The sequence below is a fragment of the Lepeophtheirus salmonis genome, chromosome 5 (assembly GCF_016086655.4).
Source record: "Lepeophtheirus salmonis chromosome 5, UVic_Lsal_1.4, whole genome shotgun sequence".
NCBI classification, from domain to species: domain Eukaryota; kingdom Metazoa; phylum Arthropoda; class Copepoda; order Siphonostomatoida; family Caligidae; genus Lepeophtheirus; species Lepeophtheirus salmonis.
Genome location: NC_052135.2, coordinates 28,280,328 through 28,307,076, shown reverse-complemented (window position 1 = coordinate 28,307,076; position 26,749 = coordinate 28,280,328). Strand labels below are relative to the sequence as shown.

Here is a 26,749-nt window from a genome sequence, read left to right as displayed (position 1 = left end):
AAAATAATTAATATGCTGATTAAACACAAATATGACTAATAACAAAGTCGGATGGTAAACGACAATTGTAGACAATGGGTAATACTGGAACCCGAGTTCTTTGTGAGTAGACAAATACCCATTGGGTTGGACTGAGTCTGTCAGATCTGGGTGTATTTCTCTATTCCGGGAGGGATGAACGAAATAAAGCCCAGTTATAAGATTTTTGTAGGATAATCTTTATAGATTTTACGGCACCCTCTCCATGCCCGTTTGATGGGGGTGAGTATGGGGATACGAGCTCATGTTTAATGCCTAAATCTTTCACCTTTCTAAAAAGGCCCTTAACGTTGAAGATTATTGCAATGATTCTAGAGGTAATGCCTAGCTCTTGGCATGAATTTCAGCTTGATTTTAACTGTTTAATTTCATTTGACATTCCAGGTACGTCCCTTTTTATATTTTGGGTATCCACTGTAGTCAATACAGCCTTACGGATAATAGATTCATTTGGAGAGCCTTGAATGATTCATGGAAAAGATTCAGGTATAATCCACAGTTTTTGTAGACCATGCCATGAAACAACTTATTCATCTTTCCGATCTGGAGTAACGTATACATTGATGTCTGTTTCAGAATCCTCTCCAATTTTGATACGAAGACAGAAGGCGCCCACGCATCTCAACTATGCTTTTTTTTCGCTGCTGTGACAGAGAGTCTTTTAGTTGAGTCAATTTCGATATTGTACTCCAATACCAAGTTGTGATAAATAAGAGACTCAGTACCTCCTGTATCAAGCAGAGCTTTCATAATAAAACGTGTGCCTGACCTTTGATAAACTTCAGCCTCGATATTTGGAGTGACGTAATGGATGGATAAAGTTTTCACTCTGATCGTCGACTTTTTAATTGGCTTGGCCTTGCTCTGCACTGAAGATTTAGCCTCATTTAAGCATATTTTCTCTAAATGGCCATTCTTTTTGTATTTCTTACACGTCCCATTTTTAGCCGGACATTTAAAAGGTCGATGTAATGTATTTGACTCGCCACATCTATAGCATTTACGTTTATGTTCTGGACGATTATGATGTTTCTTAATTATCTTCTGATTTGTTTTTGTTTTTGTCGATCTTTGTAAGTATAAAGGGATGCAACATCTACTTTTTTTTTTTTGTCTTTTATTTTTCATTCCATAGATAAAGCTAACTTCCAGGTCATGGCTATCTAAATAAGCTTTTCATGGTTGGCTCACTTTGACAGAGAAATTCTTAGCGTAGACGTCTATTATTTGTATCCTTGATCAAGCATAGGGTGTACAAATAGTTTTTATCTATAGTGTTGAACTCTGCTTCTTATCCCTGTAGTCTAAGATGGAGATGCCAGTCTGAAAACTTTTCTCCCTGCTTTTGACGATATTAAAGAACCCATACCGTCGCGTTAGGAGGTGCTTGAAGAAATTGTTGTATATTTCATCTAAATATCCTCTGATGCATATTATTGGAGTGTCTAGAGTTGTTGTGGATGAAATTATACTTTGTAATTTGAAATCCATACAAATTTTTAATATCCCTGTTGCTCTGTTCTCCTAATTTGCCCCGTCCTATTTGTGAAATAGTAGAACTCGTTAATTGTCCGACATGATCTAACTTCAACCAGTGTCGAGTCTTTCGTGAGTCTCTCTGGGTTCAAATCGTTATTTATCTTTGCATTTTTTTACTTCTTGGACGAGAGGGGGCTTTAATTTTTTTGGTTTTATGGAATTTTTGGATAGTTTTATGATCGATAGCCTGAATTTCTCGGCTGTTTCAGATACTTCTTGAAGAATAATCTCCTCAGTCTTGGCCTCCTCTTCTTTCCATTCCATCTCTGAGTTGAATATCATCTGCATTTTTTGTAAGGCATCCTCAACTTTGAACATGATGAATTAAATTTTCTTCCTCAAACCCTCAATTCTTTCTTCCAATTTTACGGACTCCACTCCTCCCTTAAAGTTCTTAAGTACTGTAACTTGACCAGCTTTATTCGCCTTAATTTGTGGATAAATCACTTCATTTGTCGGCTGCACCATTTTGACTTATCAACTTACGACGTTTCTACTGATAGACGATTCTATTAATACTAATGTATACATTCTATAATGAGGTACTTTCTAATATTATATACTTACATATTCTAATCTTTCAATACGATGAGACCTCACAGTGCTAAAACATAATTTTAAGTAATATTTAATGAATTAAATTGGAGAATGAAAAAGGAAAAAGCAATTAATAATCTGAAAACAATATTATAAAGCTATAGAATATGTTGAATATCTATTGGCGTTAGATTTTGTTTTTTCGAAATTAATTTTCAAATTTTATTCCAATATTTAGTAATTTAATAATGAAAGTATTATTCATTTATAGTATACTTCAATATTAATTATTAGGAGTATTATAGAAATTTGTATATAATTAATTTAACCCATATAACTATTTAGATTTTTCAACAAAATATCCCTCTACTCAGTATCAATTTTAACCATTATGGTTAATCAATTAAATAAATTACTACATGGACTAATTCTTAGTTTAATTATAACATCATACAACAACATTTCCACCTGACGGCAAAAGCGCACATTTATTATTGCTAATATAAGAAATACAATACTAAAATAACTATTAAAATTTTCAACAGCGATAGGTTTGGCCTTTAAAGTTTTTTTATAAATCATGATTTCATATTACAATTTCGATTCAAATCCATATTTTTTAAGTGAAATTATTATTTAAATAAAAATCAAAGGTAATAACTGATAAAACAATCCAGCATTTAAAAGATAAATTATTTATTAAGTTATTTTCAATAAAGTCCAACAAAATGTGTTTAGTCATACAAAAATAAAGTAAAATGAATTATCTTATTTAGAAGCTCATATTCCTTTCAATTTATATATATTATATCCAAAACACCTTATATTATAACTTCAGAAGATTTGCCCTACAAAAAAGGCCAAATTTGATTGATTTTTTCAGCTAGACTTAACATTTTCTTATATAATATTGAATAAATAAGCATTAAAGCTATAATTAAGTCGATATTATTTGACTAATTGTAATTGATAATTAAATTTTGGAGGCAATATTTTTAATATTTTTGAGATAATTCCCAACTTTTCACGCAACCTTCATTTTCCTACATTTTTGTATTATTTCACTCATTTCGTAGGAACTATATTAAAGATTACTTAATAATTTATCTTTAGAATGGTGGAATGTTTTTGTTTTTTTAATAAGTGTTATTATCTTTTATATAAATATGTATGTGCGTATTTGACTGCGAGATATGGCTCTTGATCGTACTTACACTCTAAGAACGTGGGATTCTTTAAAGGATCTATAGGCCTACCCTATTGTGGTGGAAGATTTTAATGGTAATTTTTGTGTTTTACGGCTTAAATAACAATAATAAATGTTGGTTCTTATCTGATCGAATTACAATAGTTTAATTTTGTTGAATGTGTAATTTGTCAAATAGTTCAAAAGTAATCCACACTTAATTTATAAAAAAATCATTCTAGTTTGCTTTTGTGTGCAAGGAGACTGTCGGAGTGAGACTGGACACAGTATTTTTTTTAATTAATAAATAACAATTAATACCCTTTTTAACATTAGCTGTCTATGACATATATACAAATGCCGAGGCCTTGGAATTTCTATAATTGTCTCTCAGGGTTTTTATCAAAGGATGGTGACTGAAAGCTTTTCAGGTCTAAATCCTACATGGAAATTTAATTTAATTTTGTTGTGAAAAAGGATATTTACTTCGTTCCTTCTTTCAATGTGTACACAGCCCAATTTATGTGGAAGTAATTATTAAAGGAAATATACCTCAATGTATACATAAAATATATTTCTACGCTCATAGTAGCACTAAAGGTACCTCTTATAAATGGCTGTGCAAATTTGCTTATGTACTTTGTATATACATATTATAATATATATATGGTATATATTATTTTTTTCACTTAAAAGTAAATACTCACTATCAAGATAAATAAAATACTTTAACAAAATACTGCATTAACCCCCCAAATAGAGGATAAAAACAGGCAATTCTTTAGATGTACAATACTCATTAATAAGTATGTACTACTACGGGCGTTTGAAATATTTTACAGACACGTATTGGCTGCCTATACTTTATCTTATGATTCCCTCCACCTCCCCCTAACATTAATAATATATATATATATATACTATTTCGTTATCTTTATTGTATCACACAACCTTTCCTCCAAAAAGAAACCGAGAAAATACCGAAATTATCTAGTGGTTAACCAAATAAGTCAATTATACCAACTTTTATTTATTGTTTAAATTCCCCCTGAGCCTTGACTATCAATATCAATTTATTTCACCCACTTTTAAAATGAAATATATATGTATTTATACTTCAGCATATATTTGTATAAGTATATAAACTAAATATATAAGTTCCATTTTAAGCTTATTTTAATTTGCTTCCTCAGACGAGTTAAAAATTCCAATTGCTTACAAAAAATGATATATTTGTTAACCATATCAAACAACTTTTTAATGAGATCCTGCATGTTATAACATATTTTTTACTTATATTATAGCAAAAGTTTTCGACAGGGTGATTCAGAAGTGCTGCAACGTATCATTATTGAGTATAAAGAACCTTCTAGAGCAAGTTAAAGATAAGTATGAAAGAAGATCTAAACGATAGTTTTTGGCATACATACAAGTCTGTATTAAAGAACGTTATTTTATGAAATAATATCTCTTAAATCAGTGGTTCTTAACCTGGGTTCGATTGAAACCCAGGGGTTCGGTCGGACACACTCATGGGTATAGGAAGCCACCTGCATCGACTGACACGACTGTCAGTGCAACTGTGCCGTAACAGTAAACATAAAGGAGGGATTCCAACATGAATCATCAACATGGGTGGATCCGCTGTCAGATTCAAAAAAAGTTTATTGTCCGTGTTAGATTACAAATATTTTTCTGCTTAGTAAAAATGTGGAACATAATAAATACAGGGCATCCGTGTTATTTGTGACTTTACAAAACACTTGTTCATCATTGGCAAATGATCAGGGAACATTGCTAAGCTTTATTATATGGGCTGCAGATGATCAGGGAACATTGCTAAGCTTTATTATATGGGCTGCAGATAATTTGGTGCACTCAGTAGTCGACTTGTGGCTGTAGGGATTGTACATCATTTGTTTTTTTCTTCTAATTTTTCAATCCCTTCTTGATAGCTATGTCGAGGAAAAAAAAAAAAAAGCTGTCTGACGAATACGTAAAATATGGATTCACCTATATATTAGGAACGTATGGGAGTCCGCGTCCTTAATATATGATTTGTACTGCCTAAATAAGCAATTCTAGTCTAGGATCGGCAAAACTCAAGGAAGACTTGATAAAGCTGCATGGAAATAGGAAATTCAAGAACACAACTCTTGCTGAATTGAAGGGGAAGAGAGTCAGATTTGATAAAAAGAATACTCTGCCTGTTCTCGGCTTTTTACCCATCGAAAAAACAATCCGTTCAAATGACACTATCAGAAGTAGAATAAAATCACTTTGGCGTACATGGCTGATGCTCTCAATCGAGAAATACAGGACGGTGAAGTCAACATCATCGAAGCGGAAGATTACCTTGAGGCATTTAAAAAGACCTACTTGTATAGAAACGACAAACAGAGAATGATAACTTCCCAAACTTTCCCTTGATGGACAACTGTTTTAGTAAGATCGAAGATGTGGGTGGAATTTGATACATTTCTGCACCAATATTTATTAAATTATGTTTTCGTGGGATATTCATGTTTTGTTCTTTGAACACAGTACTTTTGGTTGCAACTTATGTATGGGTCATTTTGTGCACTAATAAAATATATACCTATGTTCTGAAGAAATATATTTTATTTTTACAATCACCAAGGGGTTCGGTTAATGCACTGATGAAGCTTGCAGAGTTCAGTACCTCCAATAAGGTTAAGAAGCACTGCCTCAAAATATCATAAGTAGTATTGTGTTAGTCCTTATTTAAGACTGAAAACTACAGTTCCGTTCATCCTTGGTCTGGTACAGTTCAATCCTTCATAACAGTCCGAAGACTTATAAATTTCCGTCTTTGATGATGTCACTCAATCTTGTTTCATCTTTTTTTTTTTTTTCATCTATAACAATGACAGTCCGAAGTTAATATTTTCTTCTACTCCTCTTTATCTTATTAATTTCATCTCATTCATACAAATATACTAAGCTATTTATTCATTTGAATATTTTGAACTGTTCACAGAAATCTCTAGTCTTCAACTTTGTTTTTGTGATTCCTATATTTTATTACTTCTAAATTTCTCAGGATGGACCACGAAGGGTTACATCAAATAAAGCCTTCAAATTACTGCAATGTTTATCTGAAGATCAATTCGAAGATGTAAAAACCAATAGTAACTAGAATTGTTCTTGAGGTATCGGTTGTGGATTAAGCTTAGAGTGATGATGTTAATGGTTCTGGTGGCAGTGCCTCAACAGTTGGAGGTCAAGAAGATAACCAAAACATTTTTCAAGGATACAATGACAAAAAGGATGCATGTAAAAAATTGATTTTTTTGGACGAAAATAGGAACTAATAGGGGTGCAGCTGTTCTTACTTTAGTGCCCAAAATATTGACATATAAATCAGGACTTGGCTCAGATGTTGTTAAGAAAATTGATTTGAACTCAAAATTCTCAGCTCCAAATAGGATTATTGAAGAGAAGATACTTTGTTATGTTCAAAAATGTCCCTTGGTTGAAAGCAAATGGGTGATTGATGAATGATATTAAACAAATAGAAGAGAATTTAACAATTTCATCAGGAACGTCTTAGGTTTGTCTAATATACCCCTTCAGAAACTTTTGTCGAAATTTTGAGGCGTTCAATTATTTAAGAATTCAATGATCCAAAATTGTTTTTTAGATATGCTTCACGATCAAAACGATCAAAAAGACTCGAGTATGACAAATTTACAATGCTTTTCTGATTGTAGAATGTATTGTTCAAATATTTCAACTCTTAATTATGAAGTAACAGTTGAAAAAATAACAAAGTGAGGTTGCTATTATTGCAGTCCATGTGTAAAAATTGTTTAGAAAAGTAAATAAATTATAAATATATAGGTATGTAGCTGATAATAAAATATTTTTTGTTCCTTTATAGTCAAACATAATGTTTTGAAGTTTGAGGATTTAAAAAAAAACCTCGTAGTAGGTTAGTAGTTTAAATATGAAGGGATATCCTTCATTTTTAACAAACTTTGTATTGCAACCTTTTTCATAATTATAATAATAATATTAACAATATTGCAAGATTACTTTGACTGTGTAGTGTTTCTTTAATAAGCTTTTATGATGAATGAAGATGAATCTTTTGTAATATCATTTTGCATTAAGGATTTTGCATTCTACAATATATGTAAAGCTGGAATTTCCTATGAATTTCATGTTATAGATATACATCACCTCGCTACCTTTATTGTATCACTAGAAATGGGTTTTTTTATGAGTGCAAGGAGAAGATGAGAAAGAGACATATGGTAAACATGAAAGACTTTTGTTCATATCAGCTGCCTGTTTAATGATTTTGGATGGAGAAAATGAATTACTGCTATCAAGAGGAGAACCTTTTACATTTAAAATATCATTATTACAGAGAAAATATAATAAATTATAGCTTAACAAGTTTTTCTAAGTATAAAATATATAAAACGGGTACATCCGATCTACTAAAGTAGATGTATGTATGTCACACGGATTAGCAAGTTTGTCTTATATAAAACGAGTACATCCTATGTACTGAAATATGTAAATGGATGTATGTATATTGAATACGCATTAAAAAGGGGAATTGTGAAGAGGATAAGCGGATTTTTTCTTGGTATATATAAATAAAATCCATAAAACGTGTACATCCTAGTATTTAATAAAATTATGCATTTTAAATCAGTTTAAACCAAAAATATGCAATAATTCTTCTTGTAGAGGGAGATGTGAACATAACATTACAGATTAAATAATGAACAAAAAGAAGAAAAGACAAACGCATCATTCGTTTTCCTTTTCTAATCTCTATACTTATTTTTTTTTTTTTTTTTTTTTTTTTTTCAATAAACGCATCCTCTCTCTATGTATCACCCTACTTTTGATAGGAAAAGGAGCAGAAAAAGCCCCAAATCAGTTTGTACATAGTTAGTCAAATCTTCTCAACTATAGGACTATTAATAATTAATTGTTGGGTATTTTTTACAGCTTAAAAAGAGCTAATTCCATAGAGATATATATGTATAGAGGCGATAAGGGGGAAATATATTTTATGTTAATTCCAACTGTTAACAAAGAAAGATGTAGTACAGAAGCTACAAAGAATTTACGAGTTAATCATTGCACAAAGGAGTTAATATTTTTCTTTCTTTTGCGAAAATGTTTTAAACCAATCATTTAATCAATTCAGTGAACTCAGTCGATGCTTTAAAACAACACATATATTTTTATATCAATGGAATTATTCTACCCAAGTTTTATATTAAAAAGAAGGAGAAACATCCACAGCGGACAACGAAATATAGTGTAAATTATTATTTTAGTGATGTAACGCGCTACTTATTTATATTTTTGTGAAGGCATCAATATATTTTAGTCATGGAATTTAAAAATATGTATATAGTTCGAATGAAGTTATTTTATTCTCTTTCTGTGAATATAAATTACTACATTTCAAACTAACATTATATTTATTGCATCTGCAGTTGTGTAATTTAATTATTTGCCCTACATAGTAAAATAGCGTATATCAATAGGATTGCTTTAGAAATCTTAATATTGTTATCAAATTAATAGGGATAGGATTACTATGAAGGGCGAGAAGAAGGCGAGAGCGAGACTTATGGTATTATGGCGATCCAGCATGATTGCCCACCGGAAAATTGTTAAGATGTTGATAATTTTTTTGCTTTGATTACAAAAATTTAAAATCTCTCACTATGTTTCTATATCATGCTCCTTATCAATTATACTAGCAATTCTTTTGATCCCAAAAATATCAAAATTTGTTTTGAACAAATCCAATTCAAACAACCTCTTATTTACATATGAAGCCTTTATGGACCTACGTAGAATATTATGCATCGATATAAGAAATTGAAATTAAATTAGCTTTATTGAATACTGGCGGTAGTACAAATTTTGATTTAACAATATACAAGATAACTTGCTAAGAAATCTTCAGTGTTACTCTCCGTATTTCATGATAAATCTCACACATTACTACTCAATACTTATGAGCATATCAATTCATATGACATGTGCTGTCCTTAGGAACGAAAGTAGAATAATTAGAGTTAGAGGGAAAAATCCCTAGAACCGATACACAGTAAAATAGAGACTGATGAGTACGTATATCTCCAAAAGCATTTGCTAACAAAAAAAAACAGTGATACCCTTATGCTAAATACAAAACGTCTGTGAGAGTTAATTCATTTTTACTACGGCCGTTTATATTCCATTCAAATCTTAACATAAATAGAGCATACGATAGAATTACGATATAAATAAGAAAAAAATAACAAACACAAACAAACAGAAACATTTTTCCTTATATGAATATTTCATTAGTATGAAACCATTGTTATTTCTTAGATCAAAAATAGGTAAATGATATACATCAGGGATCACTTTATACAGTGCACCCTGTATACAAGTTCGAAGCATATAGACACATCCGCAATAGTTCATTAATACAATCACATTGTTATTTCTTAAATAAAAATGTGTTTATGATATAATCAAGGTGCTCTATATACAATGTACCCAGTTGCTGTTTTTCATACAGACAAACAAATTAACTTTGCTGTAGTAATAGACAAAAAATAATATTTAAAAAATCTGCATTATTGTTTCATCATTTATTGGGATTTACCATATAATGTAGATCAAAAAGGACTCTAGTGCAATTAAAATAAATTAGCAATAAATTTACAGTCATGAATCTTCATGCAATTCCATTAAATGGAGCCTCAGATAAAAATCAAATGTTTAAAATAATACTTTGATAGGCAGGTTTTTTTCAACTATGCATAAGCTTACATTTCTAAATATATATTTATAAACCTACCTATTAATAAAATGTTAAGTCAAGTAAAGATGGGTTTTGACCTTTTTGCTGTTGCTGTTAATTTTCTGAGAATTAAAATTGAGAAGATTGATATTTGCTCATTGAAATCGTGATTCATGATTTTTTTTTTTTTCATCCCTTTTCTCCCTTTAGGTGCTGTACATGTACGAGTAATAATTATTTAGAGTAATCTAGTTTTCACTTAAGATATTTATTGAATGTTTAATTAATTGTTTTTCTGAATCTTTTCAAGAAGGGAAGTTAAGTATGTGATTCCCTTTAAACATTGACATACTGTATTGTACATTCAATATATTGAATGTACTTATTTAGCAACTGGTTTTATCGATTACTCATTCGTTCAAAATACCATTAAATTAAAATAATTATAATAATATGTAGTTACAAATTTAAGGATAGATAATAAAAATATTAAATTTCAAGAAGTATTGTACCTAAAACTGTTTCAATCTATTATAAAAATGTAATTAATTTTTCATCCTTCACATACTTAATTAGCTTTCATAAAGTGATTGTGTGTGAGGGGGGTATTCAATTAAATAATTCATTTTGACGTCTGTCTTATTTTCATCAAAAAGTTTTTTTTTGTATTTTAACATATACCTAATTATTTTTTTTATTTATTAAAAGTGTCGTTAATTAAAAAAATATTTATAATTCTTATTTGTCACCCATTAATACAAAATCAAGCCAGGATGAATTTTCTCGAAAATGAATATGGATTACAATAGTTGTATTCTCTAATTAATGTTTATATTAAGTTTTCCTCAACTTTCCTTTCCAAACTGACTCAAAAGTCGGAGAAATCCTAGATTACAAAGAAAGAAAATTAATATTAATACAAATGAAGACTTTCGACCGTGATTTTTCAATTATTATGAGCAAAAGTCCCATTAAACTAATTATAATGGATGAATAGATCTGGAAATCTGCCACTGGTACCTTCATAGTATTTAACCATTGTTTTCCCTCCTGAGCCAACTACAATTCACATAAGGGTAAGATTCAAACTGCAGATCGTAAGTTGAGTAGCCTTGAGTTAAACCAATGATTATCAACCTTATCACTGGAGAGCCCTAAAGCACCTTTTTAATATTCTGGAGTACCTCAAAAGACCAAACGAAAGAAGCAGAAGTCCAAAAACATGTATTTATACTGTTAGTCAGTCATTTAGTGTGAACCTAGAACTTGTTTTTTCTTCTTCAGCTCTTCAATTCCTGGTCGTATTTTTGACAAACATACTAAAAACTCTTCTCTGATCGATAGCAGACAATTATTAACTGTGATAAATACCCGAAAAAATTGATATCTCTATGTCAAATATAATTTTAAATATGCTCTTCCAATTAGGTTATTTAGTATTTATGTAACTTTTCGCGGATCCCTTAACAATACACTGAGGATCCCCATAAAAATTTGTCGTTTTATTTCATATGCATTGATAAATGTATGTAGCCAAGTGGAATTTAGCTAACTCAGTTAAAATAATCTTTGTATTTAGTTGTACATACAAAGTGCGTATCTTGGTGAATTAATTACGTAAGTGAAATTATTTTAATTAATTATCATAAGGATTATGAATGTCTAAATACAAGAAAAAACCTACAAAAACCTACATCTAAGTAGAACTTATAATAGATTTGATGGGATTTGGAGAGAGTCATTGATTAGTTGCTACCTTATTTATTAGTTCATTTAAAATAATGTAATAAATGACTTTTGTTTCCAATGTACATATGTGGAAAGGTATCAGAGTGTACAATTAATTAATTCTTTTAAAAACAGCTAATTTATCTCTGTTGATTATATTTTTTTGTTTAACGAATGAATGAAGGGAACATTTTTTGTTCATGACAGAAAGTGATGGAAATACATAGAAAACTGTAAAAGTTAATGAAAAGAAGGAAGGTTAATACATTACATATGTTGACGTAAAAGAATCCCATTAATGTTTAAGAGGAGTTTACATATTAAACAATCTTGAACAAAAATCAAGGAAAGGAAAAATATTTAAAAAAATGAATAATAAAGTACATATCATATCCAACAATACAGTTCAATAATTCCTAGACACATTTCAACCAATTATAGGATTTGTATTCAAGTTTCTGGGATAAGTTGATATATCCAGGAATGCTATCTCTAGTTTAAAACCTTTATTTGGCTTAATTTACTTACCTTGGTAATATATTAATATCTATTTAGTTCATTGTTAGAATGTATCTTTTTATATATCACTTAAGTGCAATTTTCTACAAAGGCCTACAAAGGGTTAAAAAGAGTAATTTGTTGATAGAAACAAACGATAATTAGTTTAATGAAGGTAATTTAGATTCAATTTGGGAAAAAACATATGTTTGGTGATTTGTATGTTTATGTGCCACATTATGTATAATCCATATGAATGTTCTTTAATACAAAAAAGGCAAATCTTCCTTACTTTATTAAAGTAGGGTGGAACGTCATTATGCTGCTCTAGAAGCCGATCCCTTTCCTCCTCATCCTCACGAAGAGCCTCTTCCTCTTGCTCCAATTCTGTGGCGTTAAGTGCCTCACTCAAAGAAAACGTCCCATTCATCAAGGATCTCTTAATAAGTCGATGTGCTTTGATTCCATTGCAAGAGGAAATGAAGGCGGCAAGGAGTAGTAGTAGTTTGAAAAAAAATCCCTTCATTATATGTTACTTTAGTGTCTCTTTAAAAAAAATAGATTTATTTTTTATGTCGAGCTCATGGGCATTTCTTTAAATGATTCACACTTCTTCACTCCTCTCTCTAATATTCAACTAAAGAAGTAATCGTGTTGTCTATATATATATATATAGACAAGAAGAAGAAAAAAGATGCGGAGATTTTATAAGTATCTTCTACTTTCCCTTTTGGGCTTTCATTCTTCGACGTTGTAGTTGTAGTTGTCGTAGTAGAAGAAGGGGTCCCTCTTTTATTTTCCTCTTCTTCTTTCAATCCGCCCTCCCCCTCCCTTTCTCTATTTCTACATATATATATATATATAAATATACGAAGCAGCGTATATATTTGAAAGAAGGAGAATCCAAAAATATGTAGCATTGTGAAGAAAGATGCAAATCAATCAACAGTTTGAAAGGAACCCACTCCATTCGAGTCCATGTTGAATCAAAATGGTGTTTTGTGTGTCTGCTACTTGAGAGTATGGATCATATAAGAAAGGTGTTACCAGCAAACAGTAAATCATGCTTGCAGTACATGTTACATATATAGTAGTGTTGAGACTAGGTCCAAGACCGATTTTTTACAGTTCGGTCACAATAATTATTTTCTTATGCAGCGATTTAGACCAATAATTCAGTCCTTTGTCATTTTCTAAAAAAAGTCCTAAGTCCAATAAAAATATCAATGACAGCATAAGGCTAGCAAAAAAGTTTGAATTTTAATTTCTTTATTTATTATAAGTCAAAAGATACTATATTTTTAAAAGTTACTTCTGTGAAAAATAACTAAAAAAACTAAATGTGACGGTGCCTATTTAATAAAATGAGATGAAAGCGGAATTATTGATCATTCATTAATTATTAAAACAGATTAAATGAATACTTGATCGCTTTTAAGAAAAATTATGAAACCGATTCATGGCATATAAAAGGCTGTGGAGCCCTAATCTAAAGTATAACATGCTTTTGATATCCACTAGCTAGTGTTTAAATGTTGAGATAAGTATATTATGACTCCCATTCATGTTACTCCAATTTTCGATTGGAATTTGACAAGATACATAAAAAATTCAACACATTCTATTCAATCCATTGATTCATTAGTATTGTACATTAAATATCAATCATTGATTGATTGATCGATTCCCTCTCTTCTTTAAAAATTTATTTTTTCTTTCTAATTTAATGGATGACAAGCTTTATTTTTGTTATAGCGGTTCTAATAGTTGTTCAAACCAACTGATGAAGCCTTTTCATAATGAAATGAAGCAATAATTAATTAAACAGCACTGAATTATTTTAATTTTCTGGCAAGTAATTAAAGATTTTATCTTTAAAATTGGAGTATTATGAATGGTAATCATGATTACATAGCATTGCAGGGTTATTTAGATGCACTTCAAATCCTGGCACACCCGATTAAAGTTAATCATGATCAAATATATTTCTTATTTTTTTCGGAAATATGTCCGTTTGGCAAAGTCTTCGCGCATGCAATACAATGCCGAACATTAAAAATAATTGTAAATATAAAAATCAAATGGTGGCTAAATAACGCTGGCTTAGATCAACATTAAACTTCACTTTAATTGCTCATAGCTCGCTAAATGTTGATGAAATATTTGCTAGAATGTATCACATTTAATAAATCCCTTATAGCTACACCATTTTTTTATATTCTACAAATCTAATGAAAAAGTATATTTTTTATCTATTAAATATATTAAAGCTAATGAAAGCATAACGATCAGTAGAACTGCTTTATGGACCATCTCTTAATAAAGAATAACTGCAAATAGAAACTAAAGAAAAAATATAATAAATGATGTACATTGTAGACATATATTATCAAAAAAAAATCTTGCTAATTTTGTACTATAAAATGCTTCTCTTTTTCATATCTATGTAGGTACATTGATGAGATTGATGATCCAAAAATAACATTTTTTGTATAATAATGTATTTTTTGTAGCACCCTACCCTTTGATCTACCCTATATATATATATATATATAAGTGGGGCAATTATAAGAAAACATCATACGATTAGTTTTCCTAAAATTGCGATGATTTTAATTTACTACTCTGTGTGCAAATCAGGTTTAATTATTATATAATATCTAGCTAAAAAATAATGCTGCTATAATAATTGGTACTGCTAAAAATAAATGCGAAGAATACCAACGTCAACAAGTTTAGTTGGATCTTAGTTGAACTGAACTGCAAAAAATCTCCAATTTTAGCTTATTGAATTTCAAATTCGCTTATTAAATTTGAGCCAAGTCATTTTGTTTAGAATTAATAGAATATGGGTGTGTCCTGTAAAGAGAGTATCTATTATCTTGTCCAAAATTTGTTTACAAGTTGTTCCGTGATAGTTTAATATAGCTAATAGATTTTGCTCCTCATTATTAGTTATTACAGCTTTCGACTAAAAATAATCCCTACACCGGCCTACAAAGATCCAGTGTCAATCGTCTTCTGAGCCTCCTCACTCCTAAGATAATGATATATTTATTTAGGCTTAGCTTTAGAGAAATTTCTAAGAATAATTGAATTCTTATAACATATCAAATTGATATGACCTAACATTTGTAATTACAACTATTGAATTTAAAATGTTTATTTTTTTAATTATACCTTTTCATGTATATCAATCCCAAATTATATCATAAGTGAAATATAAACTTGGCTCTCTGAGTAAAATTAATTTACATTATTAGTGATATATTTTCATTGAATGTTTAAACTTACTAATATGTAGAGTAAATAACCAGGTAAAAATTCTGTCTAATGGATAATTTGAAGGTTCAGAATGTGAATTCTTCCACCCCCTATATCTTACAGATGGAGAGAAAGGAATCTAGAGAGAAAATTCCCTGGATATAATTCCATTTTTTAATAAGTTCACGGAAAGAGTTTGTGAACTATCAGACCATTCTTTTGCGTGTAAAACTACAGCAAAAGTAGATTTAAATATGAATATATGATATTGTGATAGTTTTTTATTTCTTCTATAAATACTTGTCTAAAAATTTCCTCGAATTATACCGCTGTGTATAAGAGGAATTTAATTTAGTAGATGCATTGAGGACACCTTCTACTAAATCTTCCACAAATTCATTTTTTGTTGATTATAATAAGATTTGTAAATTACACCGAAGCTGCCGTCTGGCGAAAACCTTGAATGATTTTCGACAAGAACGGGTATAGAAACTACGTTAAATGTACCACAAATAATACTGTATAATACAAAAGCCATAATTATATAAATTTTATTTTGCCCTTTAAAAAAGAAATTAATTATTAGAAGTAGACAAACTTCTCAACTCATTTTTACTTTATTACCCACAATTATAACATTGAATTTGAAGACGCAGAACATTACTTATACGCTCTATTCAGATATAAGAGAGATGCAACACAATTTGAGCCTTTCTAAATAGTTTCCTAAAATTATTTTAGAACAAGAATACAAAGACTAAAAATATTAGATAAAAATGTACCTGCTTAGCCTCATCAAAAATATGGTAAATATATTGGATGTTACTAATCCTTCATTCTCTATGACAAAAAGGTTAACTTTATAACAAGAAATGAAATGTGTTTTTCCTATTGGAATTGACGAGTAAGGAATTAATTTAGTTTCAAAAAAGTTCATAGTTCATAACGTAAAAAATTTTTGATGATTTTTGGCGTATTCAAACCTCGTATTTAAATCTCAGTGTCTACTTTGGACATGGTGCATGTACCCTTTAATACTATCGTTAATATTTAATCTCCAATCAACCAAAATATTTTTGTGCATAGATTTTTTGAGAATAACCATAACAAATATGGCAAACACCACTTAGCCGTCCCATAATATACAATTTGGGACACAAAGTCAACCAATGATGAATAAAAGTGTATATAGTGAAATATTTATCGTATCCTTGATCCAAACATGATCATTTATATTTACCATATAAAATTTCCCTATTCCAATGACTTGGGAAATGAATTGCTTTAAGATCAAAATGAGATGCAACTCTTCTCAGTACAAAAATACCATGATTTTTCATTACATTATCCAAAAAATGTTTAATACTTTCTCTTCTTTCATTAATATTACAATTGTACGGGTTATTTCATGGTTTTCCAGTCAACATATATTACTTAGAGTGAATCCATTTTTCAAATAATTAGTGTAAAGTCCCGTAGCTCTGGATTATCCCATAGCCATGACGAAAGAAAAAGTTGTGAGACAAACTCCACATCCACTAACTTTGAATTTAATCTTTTGATCTTCCCTATCCAGATACCAAACTGTCCAAATACACAGGCTCCATGACTCAATGGGAAAATAGAAGACATCTTGCCTAAAAGAAACACATTCATAATTAAAACAAGTAGTTTTGTTTCCTAATAGATCCAATGGACCTACAGAACAAGAACAACCATTTTCCAAATAATTTACATTTCTCAGCCCTTTTTCTATATCCACATCACGAAATGTGACCTCTCTATGCTCCAAAGTTCGGATATTAGAGATATCGTTAATAGATGGTTCTCTCTAGGGATATAATTTTTGCGGGATGTTTCGGTGTTTTACATCTACGGGGAAACCAAAATTTAATTATTTTATAATATGAGCTTCATTTATATGCACCCTGAGTTGATTTTTAGCCTGTCGGGTGGGTTTTGTATATACAACCCTCAGCTCCACCAAAAATTAGCTCTTTTATCACTTACTATTTAAGTTCTATTGTGGGTCGAATTGGGTTATGTAATTTATAAAAGCGAGACCTGTTGCAACTAAAAGACGAAACTGATCACTATTAGTAATGATGATCAAATGAAGAAAATAAGAGTTGAGAATATAGGAGTATGACTAGCCAAAAATTTATTCCTTCTTCAAAAAAATATAATAATAAATACTTAAATTTAACTTTTTATTATTAATGAAGGGGGCCCTTAAATAAAAAAATATTTCACAAGATACTGTTCCAAGACAATTTACGAGAAAATGAGAAGCCCAAATGTGTGTACCTATGTCCTACATGTTTATATAGAAGTAGGAAAATATTAAAAAAAAACATTTTTTGCAATACTTATCTTTTAAAGAATTTAAAAAACAGCAAATTCTAAATAGGATTGGAATTATGGAAATTTATAAGGAGGGAAAGTTTGTGTGAAAATACAGAGTTTGACAAAACAAGCCTTTCGATTCCAAAATGCTATAACTTCATCATTTTATGGCTCGAAATGCTAATTTAAATATTGAAAGATAGAAAATTGAGGAAGTAAAAATTAATAATTTATAATAATTGCCCGAAGTATCATTTGTGTATAGCAAATAATTAGATGTATTGGAAACCTTGCAGACTCTATCAATTTATTTTATAGAACCTTTGTAAATATACCTCATTTTTTTACATTTACAGCCGTAGCCTTGACGCTTTTGTGTATTCCCCTCTTTTTTTCTATATTTCTTCTTCCCGGACTTATTTATGCGGTTAAGGATGTTGGCCAGATACTTTGGTTGAAATTATGAGCTTCAGTTATGGCTAAGATGACCTTACCAACTTGATGAGGAGTCAACTTGCTGCTCTGGTCAAAGGATAACATTTTAAATTGTAGTGATAGATGTAGGGGAATAAAAGTTAGTCTTATAAGCATTGTATCTTTATAATTACAATACCGCCTACATAACTTGATGATGACGTTACGTTTAGATATGCACCATGATTTCCTTTATCAATGATTGTTTTTATCTTTGATTTGGATGCTTTATGGTGGAATCCTTACGTCAAAATTTAGGAGCCGATACATTGCTGTTTTTAAATATATATATATTCAATGGAAAATCTTTATCACGTGTGTATCTGCTAACCAGTCTAGATTAATCTTAATCCTTGTTAATTACTCGTATCAAATAATTTGAATCAAATTTTGTCTAATAAGATATTTAAAGGGATAATTATGATTTAATTATAGAAAACAAGTCTTAAACTACTTTTAAAATAATGTCTTAAATATATTTGTAGCTCACATAGAAAATAAGATGGATTTAAAAATATTAAAAGTATAAAACGACTGGGGATCCCCCACTTTACAGTTTACAAGGTTGATAAACCACTTAGAAAGAGGAAAAAGCCTTAAAGATCTTTGTAGCTCAGGACAATGGAGCTCAAGCTCATACTGCAAATATTGTTTAAGAATGCACATGGGAAAGCATATGATATGGATTTCATTGGACGAACCTATATAAAGGCAAATAGGGTCCAGAGCCTGTCAAATACGCCATAGTAATATTGAGGATATAAAGTCACATTTCAACAAAGAATGGAGAAACTTAACAAATTTCTCTATATATAACGTTTGTTTGACTTTCCAGCCATTGGAGCTCATATTAATTATGCTTTATTTTTGTGTAACGAATATATTTCTATAAAAACATAAGTGTGTTTAACTTCATCAAGAATTAATCTGATATTGAAGACTTCAAATCAACTTGTTTCATTCTTATGGTATTATGATTATGACAATTTGGCCATGCTTATTATGACTTTTTAAATTTATGTTTATATTCGACTAGCAGAACAGACATTTAATGAAATTATATATCAATTTAATTTATTTCAATTTCCTCATTCTCCCTTCAATTTTTGTCATCTTTATTCATATTTTAGGAATATATTACTAATGCAAACAAATTATTTAAAATACACTCGATAAGCAACAAGTTTGGAATTCGATTGAAAAAAAGTGTGAAGATGGAAATAACATTATGAGATTATTATATATATTTTATTAATTAATTTTTCATCATTTCAAATAGTGGGATACAAATATTCAAGGACTTGAAATTCTATAGTAAAATTTAATGGGTACCAGTAAAACTGTGTATAATCCAAAATTTTGTAAAAGCAGGACTTCAATAAAGTACCGAAAGATATCTATAAATGTGCTACTTATGTTTGATACTTCAAAAATTCATCAAATTCTTTGAAAGTCGGCGTAAATTTTTATTTTTCGTCGATTTCACAAGTTTCATCTTTCAAGCATGAAGGCATGAAATAAGGTATGATAAAAACTAACAGAGATTGTGTGTCTAATTTATGGTTTTTTACACTAATAAGAGCTTTCTCATATTATCTGTCTTTCATATTTCCTACATTCCCTTCCCAACAAACTATAAATGCAGACATTATCAATATTCTATTATAGAAAAATAAATAATGGAAGCTCAACTTTTTCTTAAGATGAGTTGAAGGCATGTTCTTGTTTATTTAGTACAGGATTAAGAAAATGAGTTATTAATTAAAGGGTTTGCTTGCTTTCTAAATTGACCCTTCTACATCTTGGAAGCGATGAAGAAACTTTTTTTTTATTCTCCCTATTCTTTATTTCTACTTTTCATTTTCTTTAGACTATTATATTTTTATTAGTATTTCTATCATTTCCATCTCTGATGCCAGATAACCATGAATACCAATAATGCAGAATATATAAATTTAGAATAAAATTCTGGGTTCCATTTGAACCACGATTGAGAACCACTATTTTATAGGGAGGGATTATAATTTAGAAATATGCATTTATATACGTTCCTAAATTCACATTGTATGTCATATTCATTATCATTTAACAGAAGTTTTAAAAGTCAAGTACTCCTACTCGTACTTGTAAATACATAAAAAGATCAGATACAAATACATAGGGATGCGAAAATTGACTAAATCATCGTCTGTGTAAACAAAAAAAAATTATATGTTAACAACACTGATAGACGACATATTTACTGACAGAGATAATCATAAACAGTACTCCTTGCTCCCTAATACGTTTGAATTTTCAAAGAAAGAATAAACAATTAATATGAAAACTAATATACTCCGGGTTACCAATATATATATATATATGTAACGGGAAATGTGGAAAATCGGGCATTTTGCACATTGCCTGGGCAATCTATAAAGAGTGGTAAATTTACCTTTATTTACATTGTCAGGTAAAATAATTTTGGAAAATTGGATTTTTAAACAATTCATTGCAAGCAATTTGATAGTCGTGTGCATTTTCATTGAAATTTATACTGTATTCGGACAATCAAACTCATTTATGATCAAAAATTGGGTTAGAATCCACCGTTACTTCCCTGAGCATCAAAGACCCTTTAAAAATCACATTTTCTAAAATATTTCTAACAATTAACTAAAAAAAAAATTAAATATGACACAAAAGATATGACTGAGAACAAAGAAATTGCATTCTTTGTTCTCAGTCATACATGTACTCCAAAACGTCCCCACTCCTTCTATGTATTTTTTTTAATATTTATGGGAGTGCATATATGTTTAAAAAATGAAATACTATTATTGTTGCGTTATTTTTTTTTAGCTTTGACGTTCAATACTTTCTCTATGCACCACCTACACAAATACCCGCACACACACAATGAGTTTTGTAATTAAAAAACTATATATAATAAATAGGAAGTTATTTTAATTTCAGTTTTGAAAAACTTTGGAAGTAGTGACATTGACAGCTTGTTAGTGAATATATTTGAGAGAAGATATTGTGTCGTTGAAGAGTATCCCTGGAAGAAGAGATACTGCATAGTTCATTGTAACGGTGCCAAAAGTAATTTAGCCAAACGTGGTTGTAATAAACTAATCAGACTGACAAGAAGACCTTTTTGATGAAATTAGTGAGACCTACATTAAACTGGGACATGCAAGGCGTAAGATATTGATCAAGGAGCTGCATAAATAATATTTTAATATTACATCATGCTTTTTCTGGAGTTATGTAAGAGCTGCCAGCTCAAACAAAAAAAAGTGAGGAAGGGCATCATTGTAAAGCCCATTATTTCTAACTCTATGAACTCACGTTTTCAAATGGACTCATTGATTTGCAAAGCAAAGCAGATCGAGAATATCGTTTTATTATGGTGTAAAAATCACCTCACTAAATTTGTCTGCCTACGTCCCTTGAATACAAAAACCGCTTAGGAGGTTGCTCATTATTTACTTCACATCTTTAGTGACAAGATACTTCCAAAAACACGTTCAACCATTTGTATTTAGATTTAAAAAATCGTTATCTTAAGGCGTAGTTTTTTCACGGCAAATATGGCGCAACGTTTTTGCAGCACTAGTTTGCAGATACAGATCCACAGAACGTTATTTGGGATTAGGGAAAAAGGCATCAGAGTAGCTTCACAATTGAGTAAAAAAATATCGCTAAAATCCGCTCATTTAACAGCGTGCAATTATTATAAATCTATTAATAGGGGCTCAGGACCGGTTTACAAGGAAGGATGTGCTGCAATTTTTGTATATAAATTATTATATTATAAATCTGTTACGGTGTTACCTCTCTAACACAAAAATATATAAAATATTTTATCGTCAGCTGACGATGTTTGTCCTTCTTTTCTCCCAATCAGTGTTCTGAACGTAGATTGGTTAAATTTGATTAAGCTCTTTTTAAGCTGTGAGCAGTAAGCTGACTATAATTGAATAACAATTACATAGTCGGGAAGAATTGGCTAGTTATCAAATACAAGTTTATTTTCGGGAAAAAGGTTGTGTAATACAATAAACGGGGGGACGTGCTATGAAAGTTTTTCTTCAATTTTTATTTTTATATCATGATGTGAAATGTAAATACCTTTCAGTTTATATTTTTAATTGTATAACTTTTAACCGCTATAAATAAGGTTTATGACAATGTATTCATACAAAGTTATAACCAATAAATCGAAACTCTATCGGTGAAGAAGATAAAATAAAAAGGCATTGACCGATTTGATGGGAAATTCAAAAGTTAAGTTTTATTTTTCCTATTGAAATACCCCTTGAAGGGATATTTTATATTCCCATAACAAGTTAGTGCATTCACCTACCAAAAAGTTAAGCTTTAATATTTTAGAAAACGAGAAGAGGCCCCCGGATTGCTCAGTATATCCTTGCTTGGAAACCCCTTATATAATATACAACAGATAATATATGCTTCATGTATGTACTACCATATCAAACATATACCTATAAAATGAATTTGATGGAATTAAATATATGTATAAATCATCAAAGTATTAACACAAAATTTCATTAAATCTCATATTTGCATTTGGTCACATAAAATAAAATAAAAATATAAATATATCGCTTTTTGTGCATTTTACTAATTTGAGATGCATATTAGAATCAGACTAATAAATATTTTTTTTAACAAAAACTATTTTTATACACAAACCGATTGTTAAACGTATTATTAATTTCTACGAGAATGATATCTAAAGAGAAAAAATAAATGCTGCGATAATTCAATCCTATATTTATTATATGGACTGCTTTTTTGTTTAATATTTTGTGACCAGTAAATTTATTTCCGGACATTTCATTCCCACTTTGAAGAGGGATAGTTAGTGACGTCATACAGTTTATGTTTCTACACTAGTTAGTAGTTTTTGTGTAGGGCTGTAGAAGGAGGTCTGGACATTGGGCAGTCAGTACTGGAGATGAAGGATGACTAATGATGGATGGGAGACGGATATGAATGAGCTATGGGGTTTATATTTAGAAATGACGTCATGATAAATCTTTAATAGTGAGTAGGGATGGAATCCCGATCCGTGGATATTATTTATACTTTGGGAAATATAAGGAAATCCCGTCATTACTTTTCTTCTTGTTCATCGTCTTATCACTACTTGCTCCTCCTCATCCATCGAACATAGTCAATTTCATCATCATCCCTTCCTCTTTTCACAATTCAAATCTATGTAAACAATAAACAAGTTTGTTTGGTCACCTCATTCCCTTCTCCAGGATCGCTTAATCTCCCCTGCTTCAAATTAAGCTCTGGACTGAATCCTACAACAATCATCATCATTCATATGATCATACTGGAACTCGTAAGAGATCTTTAGAATATATCCTTCATCCCTTTCTCATCAATCACAAATACTCAAACTCTAACACGTAGGTTTCAAAGCATTTGGAAGGAATCACGGAATGAAATTGCTACGGTCCGTTTCGAAGAATAATGGACATTCATATGCAGTGGCTTTCTTCATCAAAAGGCCATGAAGAGGATTGTACTTGAGTTATTGAACCAAATCAAGGTGGGCACCTCGTCCATGAAAGTCTGCATGCATTTCCGAATATGATATATAATATTAAATATATCTAAATACTTCATTAAGTTATCGCAATCATAGATAGTGATGTGTTGGCTTCGTCCCTTCACTTGTGCTTCTCTCCCCGTAATTTCTAATCCATAAACACCATATAACTCATTCATATCCGTCTCCCATCCATCACCAGTCATCCCTCATCTCCAGTACTGACTGCTCAATGTCCACCCCTCCCTCTACAGCCCTACACAAAAACTACCAACTAGTGTAGAAATATAAACCGTATGACGTCACTAACTATCCCCCTTCAAAGTGGGAATGAAATGTCCGGGAATACATTTGACAGGGAATGAAATTACTAGGAATGAAAAGACAAGGAATGAAATTACCTAGCACCCTAATATTTATGTAGTAAAAATATAAAATTTTATGTTTCATTTGGTATGGAAATGTTTTGTGGGTTAAATTATATATTTATTCGTGGAAATTACATTATGATTAATCCTATCTACCCATGAACAGTATTTCTTCTAAAAATACCTTAGCAATGAGTATAAGTTTCAATACTTTTGTTCTCTTTTTTAACCCTCTGGTGTTTCTCTGGGGTATTTATTAACCTTAAGCGCTAAAATGTGCTTGTAATATCTTGTTTGTATCACATTTTTTCTCCACCAACGAAGTAAATTCTTGATATATCATATACATACATACTGCGTGTATCTAATTTTATGGGACAGTTATTAACAAATTCTATAATATATTATTAAGGTTTCTGGTAGTATTTTCTCCGTTTTTTTTTTACTCTATAACATTGCCAAAAAAATATTGTAATACATACCTTTACTATCTTAATATATGAAATAAAAAGATAAATACATTCACCCTTAAACCAGATACTTCTCCGAATATTTTCAACATTTCTCCCAGCCTAGACACTTGGGAGTTAATGTTGCAACCACTAATGACAATTCCATCATCTGCAAAAAAAAAAAAAAGGAATGTCATCTCCATCTTTTAATAGATAAAAATTTTTTGGATTCATATTTCATTTAAAGTATGGGTTCGAATACGTGCCATTTCCATTTTATAATTGATTACCATTTCTAATTCTTCACATAATTTTCAATCTGATTTTTCTTCCAATAACTGTTTTATACCTTTTTTTTTGGTCTATTCTCTTCGCCTCAGTCTTACCCGCAAAGATTTCACAGTCCATACAGAATTTATATCTTCCTGAATGTCATCAATTGCATTGTGGATTGCCTCCTCAACCTTAACAATTCCAAGTAAATTTTTAGTTAGTTTCCATCTAGTAAAGCCTAATGATTTCATTTTTATACTCTTTGTATAACTGCTTTGAGAAAAAAATGATCCAATAACCTGTTTGAACTTAACCTTGTTATATTATAGTGATCAACCATGACCATTGACCATGTAATGTGATCTCTCCTGCTTTTTTATTTTTTCCCCCCCGATAGTTTCTGACAAAGGTAGTTTTTTGTAAAATCTGCAAGATCCCTTATATTATTTTCTTTTTTCCAGACCTTTAATTCTGAAATTGTCTGGAATCCATATTCTGATGTAAAGTCTCGTTTTGATTTCTAAAGTCGCCGGCTATTACGATTCTATCCTTCTTAGGATTGCATTTAAACTTTGCTATAGCTGTCTTCAAAATAATATTTGCACAGATGGAATATATACACTTAAACTCTTGTATATTGTGGCCGAAAAGGTTTCTTCAATTGTTAAAATATTTCTGTCTTCCTTGTTAAAAATGTGGTTCACAGTTAAATCATTTCTGATCAATATTGTTACACCCCTTGATGGGTACTTTGAATCTTTTAAATTCGCAGTTGAGTAGAAAATTTTATACTTCGAATTTATAAAATGTCATTTGTCCGTTTTTCGTATTCTAGTGTCCAAAAGGAAAACTCAGGAAAATTTAATGAGTTCAAGAATTTCAACAAAGAAATTCTCCTTTGATTGCAAACACAATCCGTTTATATTTGCTTTTAAAACTCTGAATTTTCCCGATTTTTTTGTTTTTTTGTGTTAGATCTTTGATACTTCACATTCTGAGTTAGTCCTTGATCTTTTTCTTTTTTTTTCTGTCATCTCTTTTTCATTTTGTGATTTCTCTTTCTCTACTTCTGCGACCTTCTGATCCTCGAGAATGCCATCTTTTGATCTTTCTATACTCTTTCGACTGTCAATTTCCTTATTATCTACATTACATTCCCATTCATTTGGTGACACCTGGTCTTCTTCATCCTCTGTTCAACTGGGATTTGTCAACACTTTCAGTAATTTTGGTTTATCAATGTTTTTGGGAGTCTTCTAGGTTGATAGTAATAGGGACGGAGTATTGTTGGAATAAGTACGTTCCATTCCTGGTATTAGCTATTTTCTTTATTCAGACAGTTATGGGACGATTCACACAGCCTTTCATAAGGTGCCCAAAATGATAGCACTTTGCAGATTAATTTTTTCTTCCAGGGAAGTATAAAGACCCTATCTGTTGATCGATGTGTAAATACGAAGCTATATTTTCAAAGTTTCCAAAAAATACTACTAAAGCAGGGCTTGAGGTACTCACTCTTTTTTGAATTTTGTTCAACCAGTCTTTAACAACTTTAGCATTATTTGCTTCAAGTATTTAATCAGCTCTTTTTTAACTTTTCCAATTGACTCGACTTTAGTAAAAAAAACCATACAATGTTGAATTACATAGCTTGCAATGTACATCTAACTTCGAAGA

General features: G+C 30.3%; 1 protein-coding gene across 1 annotated transcript in view; it reads right to left on the bottom strand.

Annotated features, from left to right (window-relative positions):
• LOC121118367 (uncharacterized) overlaps positions 1–12,970 on the bottom strand; it is a 109,367-nt gene extending 96,397 nt beyond the window's left edge. Inside the window, exon 1 of the mRNA XM_040712938.2 lies at positions 12,616–12,970. Coding sequence (XP_040568872.1) covers positions 12,616–12,849 — 234 coding nt within the window. The 5' untranslated portion in view covers positions 12,850–12,970. The remainder of the gene's footprint in view (positions 1–12,615) is intronic.
• Positions 12,971–26,749: the final 13,779 nt, after the last annotated feature.